General features: G+C 44.7%; 1 protein-coding gene across 1 annotated transcript in view; it reads right to left on the reverse strand.

Annotated features, from left to right (window-relative positions):
• The window catches only part of slc17a8 (solute carrier family 17 member 8), a 33,193-nt gene extending 21,101 nt beyond the window's left edge, over positions 1-12,092 (reverse strand). Inside the window, exon 1 of the mRNA XM_014125382.2 lies at positions 11,450-12,092. Coding sequence (XP_013980857.1) covers positions 11,450-11,550 — 101 coding nt within the window. The 5' untranslated portion in view covers positions 11,551-12,092. The remainder of the gene's footprint in view (positions 1-11,449) is intronic.
• Between the last annotated feature and the right edge of the window lie 253 nt (positions 12,093-12,345).

Genomic DNA, 12,345 nt, shown 5'->3' on the forward strand with positions numbered 1-12,345 from the left:
AGTTCCCAGTCCAGAGCTTCCGGCGACAGTTCCCAGTCCAGAGCTTCCGGCGACTGTTCCCAGTCCAGAGCTTCCGGCGACTGTTCCCAGTCCAGAGATTCCGGCGACTGTTCCCAGTCCAGAGCTTCCGGCGACTGTTCCCAGTCCAGAGCTTCCGGCGACTGTTCCCAGTCCAGAGCTTCCGGCGACTGTTCCCAGTCCAGAGCTTCCGGCGACTGTTCCCAGTCCAGAGCTTCCGGCGACAGTGCCCAGTCCAGAGCTTCCGGCGATGTTTTACAGTCCGGAACCTCCTGAGACGGCCCACAGTCCGGAACCTCCTGAGACGGCCCACAGTCCGGAACCTCCTGAGACGGCCCACAGTCCGGAACCTCCTGAGACGGCCCACAGTCCGGAACCTCCTGAGACGTTCCCCAGTCCGGAGTCTTCAGCGGCGTTCCCCAGTCCGGAGTCTTCAGCGGCGTTCCCCAGTCCGGAGTCTTCAGCGGCGTTCCCCAGTCCGGAGTCTCCAGCGGCGGTCCGCAGTCCGGAGTCTCCAGCGGCGGTATGCAGTCCAGAACCTCCGGTGATGATCCACGGTCCGGGTCCTTTGGCGACGATCCAGGGTCCAGTGACACAAAAGCGGAGGGATCAGCGGGCGGAGCGGGGGATACGGCCCAAACCGGAGCCGCCTCCTCTGCAGGAGGATCCGCGGGATGAGAAGGTTCTGCGTACTGCACCAGAGCCGCCATAGACATTTGTCACCCTCCCGCCCTTTTTTTTTTAGGTGCGTTCGCAGTCCGCACCTTTGGGGGGGGGGGTACTGTCACGTCCTGACCATAGAAAGCTGTTATTTTCTATGGTAGAGTAGGTCAGGGCGTGACAGGGAGGGTTTTCTAGTTTAGATTTTCTATGTTGTTATGTTCTAGTTTTGTATTTCTATGTTGGGCTTTGTTTGGGATGATCTCCAATTAGAGACAGCTGGTCATAGTTGTCTCTAATTGGAGATCATACTTAAGTAGGTGTTTTTCCCACCTGGGTTTGTGGGAGATTGTTTTTGAGTTAGTGTATGTTTCACCTCTGCCTCACGGTTTGTTGTTTTTGTTCTTTAGTTTATGTGTATGTATTGCATAGTTTCACAGTGAAAATATAATGTGGAACGACACACGCTGCACTTTGGTCCGCTCCTTCCTACGACAACCGTGACAATCGTAATATTTTTTTTCCCAATGATAAATGACCAGACTTGCCATAGATTACCATAGATTGTTAATTACCATTATTCCATTAACTTTGGTAAATTACCAGTAGCTTTGCAACCCTAGTCAAAGCATTAGCGGTAGCAAAACATAGAACAACCATAAATGCAATATACAGTGCATTCTGAAAGTATTCAGACCTCTTGACTTTTTTCACATTTTGTTACGTTACAACCTTATTCTAAGATGAATTAAATTGTTTTTTCCCCCTCATCAATCTACACACAATACCCCATAATGACAAAGCAAAAACAGGTTTTTAGACATTTTTGCAAATTTATAAAAAATACAAAAATTAAATATACATTTACATAAGTATTCAGACCCTTTACTCAGTACTGTGGTTCAAGTCCGGGCTCTGGCTGGGCCACTCAAGAACATTCAGAGATTTGTCCCAAAGCCAGTCCTGCGTTGTCTTGGCCGTGTGCTTAGGATCGTAGTCCTGTTGGAAGGTGAATGTGGAGCAGGTTTTCATCAAGGATCTCTCTGTACTTTGCTCCGTCCATCCTTCCCTCGATCTTGACTAGTCTCCCAGTCCCTGCCTCTGAAAAACATCACCACAGCATGATGCTGCCACCATCATGCTTCACTGTAGGGATTGTGCCAGGTTTCCTCCAGACGTGACGCTTGGCATTCAAGCCCAAGAGTTCAATCTTGGTTTCATCACACATGAGAATCTTGCTTCTCATTGTCTGAGGGTGCCTTTTGGCAAACTCCAAGCAGGCTGTCATGTGCCTTTTACTGAGGAGTGGCTTATGTCTGGCCACTCTACCATAAAGGCCTGATTGGTGGGGGGCTGCAGAGATGGTTGTCCTTCTGGAAGGTTCTCTCATCTCCACAGAGGAACTCTGGAACTCTGTCAGAGTGACCATCAGGTTCTTGGTCACCTCCCTGACCAAGGCCCTTCTCCACCAATTGCTCAGTTTGGCCATGCGGCGAGCTCTAGGAAGAGTCTTGGTGGTTCCTAACTTCTTCCATTTAAGAATGATGGAGGCCACTGTGTTCTTGGGGACCTTCAATGCTGTAGACATATTTTGGTACCCTTCCCCAGATCTGTGTCTCGACACAATCCTGTCTTGGAGCCGTACGGACAATTCCTTTGACCTCATGGCTTGGTTTTCGCTCTGAAATGCACTGTCAACTGTGGGACAGTGCATGTGGGACAGTGCACTGCGGCAGGTAGCCTAGTGGTTAGAGCGTTGGGCCAGTAACTGAAAGATTGCTAGATCAAATCCCCGAGCTGACAAGGTAAAAATCTGTCATTCTGCCCTTGAACAAGGTAGTTAATGCATTGCTCCTAGGCTGTCAATGTATAAAAGAATTTGTTCTTAACTGACTTGCCTAGTTAAAAAACATTTTTTTATAATATAGACAAGTGTGTGCCTTTCGAAATCATGTCCACTCATTTGAGTTTACCACAGATGGACTCCAATCAAGTTGCAGAAACATCTCAAGGATCATCATTGGAAACTAATTTTCGAGTCTCATAGCAAGGGGTCTGAATACTTATGTAAATAAGGTATTTCTGTTTAAAAAAAAATTATACATGTGCAAACATTTCTAAAACCCTGGCCTGAAAGTAGTAGCCACTTCAAAGTAGCCACCTTTTGCCTTGATGACAGCTTTGCACGCTCTTGGCATTCTCTCAACCAGCTTCAACTGGAATGCTTTTCCAATATTGAAGGAGTTCCCACATATGCTGATAACTTGTTGGCTGCTTTTCCTTCATTATGCGGTCCAACTCATCCCCTACCATCTTAATTGGGTTGAGGTCGGGTGATTGTGGAAGCCATGTCATCTGATGCAGCACTCCATCGCTCTCCTTCTTGGTCAAATAGCCATTACACAGCCTGGAGGTGTGTTGGGTCATTGTCCTGTTGAAAAACAAATGACAGCCCTACTAAGCATAAACCAGATGGGATGGCATATTGCTGCAGAATGCAGTTGTAACCATGCTGGTTCTGTGTGCCTTGAATTCTAAATAAATCACTGGCATTGTCACCAGCAAAGCAACACCACCATCACACCTCCTCCTCCATGCTTCACGGTGGGAACCACACATGCGGAGATCATCCGTTCACCTACTCTGCGCCTCACAAAGACACAGCGGTTGGAATAAAAAAATCTCCAATTTGGACTCATAAGACCAAAGGACAGATTTACACCAGTCTAATGTCTATTGTTCATGTTTCTTGGCCGAAGCAAGTCTCTTCTTATTATTGGTGTCCTTTATTAGTGGTTTCTTTGCAGCAATTCGATCATGAAGGCCTGATTCACACAGTCTCCTCTGAACAGTTGATGTTGAGATGTCTGTTACTTGAACTCTGTGAAGCATTTATTTGGGCTGCAATTGGAGGTGCAGTTAACTCTAATTAACTTATCCTCTGCAGCAGAGGTAATTCTGGGTCTTCTTTTCCTGTGGCGGTCCTCATGAGAGCCAGTTTCATCATAGCCCTTGATGGTTTTTGTGACTGCACTTGAGGAGCTTTCAAAGTTCTTGAAATGTTCCTCTTTGACTGACCTTCATGTCTTAAAGTAATGATGGACTGTCGTTTCTCTTTGCTTATTTGAGCTGTTCTTGCCATAATATGGACTTGGTCTTTTACCAAATAGGGCTATCTTCTGTATACCACACCTACCTTGTCACAACACAACTGATTGTCTCAAACTCATTAAGAAGGAAAGAAAGAAATTCCACAAATTAACTTTTAAGAAGGCACACCTGTTAATTTAAATGCATTCCAGGTGACTACCTCATGTAGCTGGTTGAGAGAATGCCAAGAGTGTGCAAAGCTGTCATCAAGGCAAAGGGTGGTGTCACGTCCTGACCAATATTTAGGTATTATTTCTATTATATTTGGTCAGGACGTGGCAGAGGTATATTTGTTTTGTGTGTGGTGTAGTGGGGTGTATTAGTTTGGTATAGGTTCTAGGTTTGTTTTTCTATGTGTAGTTTTGGGTGCTGGACTCTCAATTGGAGGCAGGTGTTTCTAGTTGCCTCTGATTGGGAGTCCCATAAGTAGGTGTGTGTTTGTTTGGTTTTCGTGGGTAGTTGTTTTTGCACTGCGTGTTGTGTGCCTGCAAAACTGTTCCTGTCTTTGTGAGTACCGTTTATTGTTTTCCCTGTGGATGCTTTACTTGTGTTTGGAATTAAACTATGAGTATCCACATTCCCGCTGCGCCTTGGTCCATTCTTGAAGACAAGTGTGACAGGTGGCTACTGTGATGAATCTCAAATATAAAATATATTTTGATTTGTTTAACACTTTTTTGGTTACTTCCTGATTCCATATGTGTTATTTCATAGTTTTGATGTCTTCACTATAATTCTACAATGTAGACAATAGTACAAATAAAGAAAAACCCTTGAATGAGTAGGTGTGTTCAATCTTTTGACTGGTACTGTATATATATAGTTTTTTATCTAGTCCCCTGCTGTCAAAGATGTTGGGCTCCATTCCTACTCCCATGCACTCTTTAGAGGTCTATAGTATGTACACTATCCAGTCCTCTTCTTTTACAAGTCTTTCATGTGCAAGAACACCTTTATGAGGAGTTGCTTGAAAGGCCCACATTCGTAAATGAACAAAAGCCTGTTTTCTCCCATTACCAATTAGCAAGCAGAATCTAACTCATCCCTGCCTCCCACAGCTTGCCACCCTTGTCTTTCCCAACTCACCCCTGTCATCCCCAGCCCCTATCCATCTTCCCCAACTCACCTCTTACAGAATATTACATTATTTATTTTGGAACACTTTACATGTGAACATGTTTTCACATGTGTAGTTTCATGTTATCACGTTGCTTTGCATGTTGTCACATGTAAAGATCTTGTGAAATTCAGCCGTTTTTTCCGTAAGGGACCCCTGCATTCTCCATCCCCCATCCCTATTTCCTAGCTCACAGATCGTGCTCTCTGTTATCTAAAATAGACTGGACAAATGCTATGAGAATGGTTGATCATTATCAGAAGGAGGAAATGATGCTTGGCTCGCCTCAACACTAATAAAATAGTATTAGTGCCTTTTTAATAAAGTCGTTTCTATCCTCTAAGTAGACCAAATTGATCTTTGATCTACCGAGTGGATAAAAAACATGGAGATAATTATGCCTCAACAGAGAATTGAAAACAACTCTCTTTCTCAAGAGCTTGTTTTCAATTTCATCATTTTGGTCAAAGCTGCAGTGGCAAGTGGCAACATCAAAAACACACAAACAGCCAACTGTAACCTATATTGTACTTTCTGACATTCAACTGACATATCATGTCAACTGATGGTATAATAAACAAAGTTGCTTTCCTTGTTGATCTCCTTGTCTTTTAAAGAGAAAGAGTATGGATCCCTGTTTAAAAGTGATATGTAAAATCACAAGAACAACATTTAATTGATAAATGTCTTGATAAATCCAAAGTGATTTATTGTTTTCCAGTCAGATGAAAGTTAAGTGTGACATCATCCTGTCTGCATGAGGTCCATGACGTCATTATGTCTATCCAGTGGTGGAAAAGGTTCCCAATTGTCATACTTTAGTAAAAGTAAAGATACCTTAATAGAAAATGACTCAAGTAAAAGTAAAAGTCACTCAGTAAAATATTACATTAGTAAAGTCTAAAAGTATCAAAACTAAAAGTAAATGCAATAAATCCCTTCAAATTAAATATATTACGTAAACCAGACTGCACAATTATTTTCCATTTACGGATGGCCAGAAGCACACTCCAACACTCAGACATCATTTACAAATTAAGCATTTGTGTTTAGTGAGTCTGCCAGTTTAGAGGCAGTAGGGATGACTACGTGTTCTCTTGATAAGTACATTAGACCTTTTTCCTGTCCTGCAAAGCTTTCGAAATGAAACAAGTACCTTTGGGTATCAGAGAAAATGTATGAGAGTAAAAAGTACATATTTTCTTTAGGAATGTAGTGAAGTAAAAGTAAAAGTAGTAAAAAAAATGAATAATTGGAAAGTACAGTTTCCCCCCAAATACTTCTGTAAAAATGATGGGTTCAACAAGGGTTTGTTTAAGATCCTCAAAGTTCTTTGAAAAACTGAGTTTTTTGCACTGAAAATTGCCACAAAAAGGTTACTCCAAGAACCCCATAGGAGGTGGGGGTTCTTGCAGGAACCTAACTGCCCAACTGAAACATTTGGATTTGAAAGGACAGCAGGTGCAGGCACTTAACTGAAATATTTAAGGATCTCCTCAATTTAAGGTAAGGTTTGTCCCTTGTATGATTTACATTTACATTTAAGTCATTTAGCAGACGCTCTTATCCAGAGCGACTTACAAATTGGTGCATTCACCTTATAATATCAAGTGGAACAACCACTTTACAATAGTGCATCTAAATCTTTTAAGGGGGGGGGGGGGGGGTTAGAAGGAATATCTAAATTGATATTGTTTTATGATGATACCATCAATCTTTTCATATTTGTGCAAATCTTTCTAAAACAGTAAATGGACACAATTCAATGGATATCAATCAAATAGGTAAGAATATGTAGGCTATATGTAGGTGAAGATAACTGAACTGCTTTTGTGTCTGTGTCTGCAGGTATACAGAGGAGGAGGCATACAAAGGTATGTCAATTGGTAATGGTATGTTATGCAGATCACGTTTACCATCCTCCTCTCTTACCTCTTCAATGAATATCCCATAGGCCTCTAGATTATGGACAAGGTATGTGTATGAAAACCATAATCAAAACAGTTTTTTTAATTCACGTTCACCACAAAAACCAAGGTATGAATACTGTTGTGTGCATGTTTTGTTAATCATCTGTATAATTACTATTTTTTGGATTCACAGATTTCCCCCTCTCTAAACCTCTGATGAATATAACAGGAAACTTGTTTGATCACCATGCACTGCAAAATCCTTCTGTCTATGGATACGGATAACATCCACACATTAACATCAACACGCAAGAGGATATATCCATTGGACTTGGGGCTCTGCTGGGAGTTTACTTCCTATTTTGATTTCTTAATTTTGCTTTGCCATTAAAATAAACACTGACAACAAAAATATTGTGTTATTGTTATGCATATTAATAATAATAGGGGAGGGGGGGTAGTTAAAAAATTAACCCCAAAAATGTTATTCAAAAGGTTATTCGAGGATCCATCAAAACTGTTACACTCGTTGTTTGAATGAGGAGACCAAGGTGCAGCGTGGTAAGCGTACATCTTTCTTTATTAGATGAACACCAACAAAATACAAAACCGAATGTAACGTTCTGCAGGGCTAGACAGCACAACACGAAAACAAGATCCACAATCTCAGGTGGGAAAAAGGGCTGCCTAAGTATGATCCCCAATCAGAGACAACAATAAACAGCTGCCTCTGATTGGGAACCATACTAGGCTAACAAAGAAATATAAACATAGATTTGCCCACCCAAGTCACACCCTGACCTAACCAAATAGAGAATAATACAGACTCTCTAAGGTCAGGGCGTGACAGTACCCCCCCCCAAAGGTGCGGACTCCGGCCGCAAACCTGAACCTATAGGGGAGGGTCCGGGTGGGCATCTCATCTCAGTGGAGGCTCCGGTACGGGACGCAGACCCCGCTCCGCTTAAGGCTCCCCCCAGTTCGGTGGCACCTCTGGTGCGGGGATTGTCGCCGGGGACTCCGGACCGTAGATCGTCTTCACGGACTCCGGACCGTAGATCACTGCTGGAGGAACCGCACCACCGATTGTCGCCGGAGGCTCCTGACCGGGGACCGTCGCCGGAGGCTCCTGACCGGGGACCGTCGCCGGAGGCTCCTGACCGGGGACCGTCGCCGGAGGCTCCTGACCGGGGACCGTCGCCGGAGGCTCCTGACCGGGGACCGTCGCCGGAGGCTCCTGACCGGGGACTGTCGCCGGAGACTCCGGACCGCAGACCGTCGCTGGAGACTTCGGGCCATGGATCATCCCTGCAGGCTTCGGGCCATGGATCATCACTGCAGGCTTCGGGCCATGGATCATCACTGGAGGCTTCGTGCCATGGATCACCACTGGAGGCTTCGTGCCATGGATCACCACTGGAGGCTTTGTGCCATGGATCACCACTGGAGGCTTCGTGCCATGGATCACCACTGGAGGCTTTGTGCCATGGATCACCACTGGAGGCTTCGTGCCGTGGACCATCTCAGGAGGTTCCGGACTGTGGACCGTCTCAGGAGGTTCCGGACTGTAAGCCGTCTCAGGAGGTTCAGGACTGTGGACCGTCTCTGGAGATTCCTGACTGTGAAACATCGCCGGAAGCTCCGGACTGGGTACTGTCGCCGGAAGCTCTGGACTGGGTACTGTCGCCAGAAGCTCTGGACTGGGAACTGTCGCCGGAAGCTCTGGACTGGGAAGGCGCACTGGAGGCCTGGTGCGTGGAGCCAGGACAGGTGGCACCAGACTAGTGACACACACCTCAGGGCGAGTGCGAGGAGCAGGCACAGGACATACCTGACTGGGGACACGCACTTCAGGAAGAGTGCGAGGAGCAGGCACAGGACGTACTGGGCTGTGGAGGTGCACTGGAGACCTGAGGCGTTGATCCGGTGCAGGATATAATGGACCATGGAGGCGCACTGGAGGTCTGGAGCGTAGAGCTGGCACAACCCGTCCTGGCTGGATACTCACTTTAGCCCGGCAAGTGCAGGGCGCTGGCACAGGACGCACTGGGCTGTGAAGGCGCACTGGCGACACAGTGCGTAGAGCTGGCACAGGATATCCTGGACCGAGGAGGCATACTGGAGACCAGGAGCGCTGAGCCGGCACAACCCGTCCTGGCTGAATGCTCACTTTCGCACGGCAAGTGCGAGGAGCTGGCACAGAACGCACCGGGCTGTGGATGCGCACTGGAGACACATTGCGTATCTCCGCAAAACATGGTGCCTGAAAGGTCACACGCTTCTCAAAGCGACTGTCTTGCTCCAGACTCCAACCCCTCCAAGCTCTTTCGTCCCTCTCCACTGCCAACCACTCCTCGCTCAAACGATCCAAGAATTCCTCCTCGGTCTCGGACTCACCCCTCGGGTTTCCGTCGTGTCCTCTCCTCCTGACCATGCTGCTTGGTCCGTTTGTGGTGGGATCTTCTGTTACGCTCATTGTTTGAATGAGGAGACCAAGGTGCAGCGTGGTAAGCGTACATCTTTCTTTATTAGATGAACACCAACAAAACAACAAAATACAAAACCGAACGTAACGTTCTGCAGGGCTAGACAGCACAATGCAAAAACAAAATCCCACAATCTCAGGTGGGAAAAAGGGCTGCCTAAGTATGATCCCCAATCAGAGACAACAATAAACAGCTGACTCTGATTGGGAACCATACTAGGCCAACAAAGAAATATAAACATAGATTTGCCCACCCAAGTCACACGCTGACCTAACCAAATAGAGAATAAAACAGACTCTCTAAGGTCAGGGCGTGACAAAAAGGGTTAGGTCAAAAAGGGTTTTTCAAATATGTTATAGTGGTTCCCCCACAGTTTCAATTTGAAGAACCCCTCAAGGATACTCCAGGAACCTTTTCTTTTTAGAGTGTAGTACTTTTACTTACATTACACCACTGTGTCTATGAAGTTATACGACTGTTGAGTTGTCACTCAGGTCATACAGAACAGAGGCTGTGTGTTTTATTGTTCAATGTCATTATCTCACAACCTTTTTTGTACCAAGGACAGCTTATATTTAAAGAAGTTATTACGAATGGGCTTAAACAGTGTCAGTTAACAGTCAGACTAGTCAGCATCTGCAACATTCTAGAGAGACCCTACTGAGAGAACCATGTCATTCCGTGTGATTTTTGTATTTCAGACCAAAAATTACGTCTCATGGGAAAAATTATTTTGCTTTGGTATGATTTTTTTTTTTTTTACCATTTAGCGCGGTTGTTTGGTAGAAAATACCTGGTAATTTCTGTACTGTGTCAAATGAAGTGTTAAGTTAATTACTAAATGGAATAATTTTCATGATGCTCACTTTATAGTCAGGCTATAATTGATTCATAAGGCAAAATTGAAAGAGTGATTAACTGGATCCATAATATATAACTCGATAAATAATGTAGTCTGTCCCAGAGCAATCTGGAATACCCTCTTGAAAAAACAAACAGGTTTCATCTGAAAATGAGATTAAGCCTAATGATTCATTCTGCTCATGCTTAATTCCTCTTTTCCTCTCTTGGTCTCTCTGGATTCGCATTTCTTTAGTTTCACCTGCTAGTATTGATTTTAGCAGTTTGGTGGAATAGCATTTTCCCACGGCATGGATCCTTGTAGACTTTAATAAAACATTTAATTCAGCATTTTCCCTGTGTTTGTACAGTGTTTCAAATTAAACTGAAGTAAATGTATGACATAAAATAAAAAGTTAGCTGACCACAGATTGATACAATTGGAATGAAAACACATTTTTAGTGTTCTGATATTACAATCCTTATATACATGATAACTGCTTGTTGGATAAATATGTCCAGTTCACCTTCTTTATACAATTTCATATTGTAGATTCCGAAATAATCAATCAACTGTTCACACTGTTTGGCTTGCTCTTGATCTATTTCAGACTGCACAGTGAACATTCTGGCTCTCAACATGCAAAATTCCCTTTCACAGGAAATTGCCCACTTACTTGGTTTATCTATTTTAAGACAACAATCTACCTCATACATGGAAGTTCCATATTCATCATCCTCCCCTTGTGAAATATGTATCAGATATGAAATATGTATCATAATGTCTTAAAATAAAACCTGTGATTACATCACTGGGATTGCCTGGCAAGAAAAAGAATGAAATATTTATCTCTGGGATCTCTGGGTACAGTACATGGTGAGCTTCATGTTCTGCCTCTAAGGTTCTTCAACCCTCCTCGTCCCCACCACTGGCTTTGTTCATAGATTTAAGAATTTTGACCAAATGATCCATGTTTGGGATTATAGGACCACAATTGTTTAACAGTGTGTATATATACAGATTTTTATATAAAGATCCTAAAATACAATAAGATAACTAAGATACAATACCTACAAGTACTCCGAAATATTATCTTACAACTCACTTATGTGAAATTATCGGATCTATTGCTATAAGAAGATATCAAACCCGCACCGTGCCGTGCTTTCACCCCCATTGAGTCACACACATCTCTCAGACAGAGAGTAGGGATTCACACCTATACAATCCCAGTTCCCCCATAATTTCCAGACAGTCCCAGACTCACCTCTGCAGGTTCCCCAGACCGTCTCCTACTGTATTCTTCACCTCCTCCTTCCCTGGTTTCAGAACCCGCTCCTTCAGCCCCGAAAACCCCCCAAAAGGCATCCTCTTCCGTTTCTCCCTGTCCTGTTCCCTCTCTTTATTTCACAGGAGTATGTCTCTCCCCCTATTTCTTGCACGCTTTGCTCTGAAAAAGACAAAAAAGATCTGCTAGATGTGGCTGCTCATCTTTCCTGAGTTCTTATGCACCATGGGGCTGGTTCCGCCTTTGTGTGGTGCCACGGGTCCCTCAGATGTTCCTCAGATGTGAGATGGGCTTGTGCTGTCTGCCTCTCTCTGGCGTGACTAGGGGATCAGACTGGGAGGCAAGGGGATGATGGGCACAGTGAGGAATGACTAGGTGGAGGTGTTCTTGTTGTGGCTAAGGGTGTGCAGATGTACACCTCAAGGTCCAAGGCACCAGATAGAACTCCTAGCATGGCATGGGTCACGTCACCTTCAGAAGGTTCAGTGGGAAGAGAGATACATGGAGGGAGGAAGAGAGAGTGAAAGAGTACAATCCACCACCTCAGTATCTTCGCATGGTGAGCTTTGTGTGGGTGGGTGCAGTAGGAGTGAACAGCCCCCTTTGCTTTCCTCGCCTTCTGATAGCTCCACCACTCGTTGCGTGGAGGGGCTGGGGTACCTGTCTGCCTCCCCTCCTGAAGTCCACCCCCTGTTCCCTCATTAGCTCCCAGCCCTCTAGCCCCACCTCCTCAGCCAACCATGTTCATCTGATACCAACCTAGTGGAGGAATGATTAAATATTGACAAGCCGCATTCAAAGAGAGACAAGAGTACCGTGGCTGCTGTGGTGAAACATAAAACTCAACTATAATCATGTTCCCGGTACACCACTCC

Source organism: Salmo salar, chromosome ssa10 (assembly GCF_905237065.1).
Source record: "Salmo salar chromosome ssa10, Ssal_v3.1, whole genome shotgun sequence".
Lineage (NCBI taxonomy): Eukaryota > Metazoa > Chordata > Actinopteri > Salmoniformes > Salmonidae > Salmo > Salmo salar.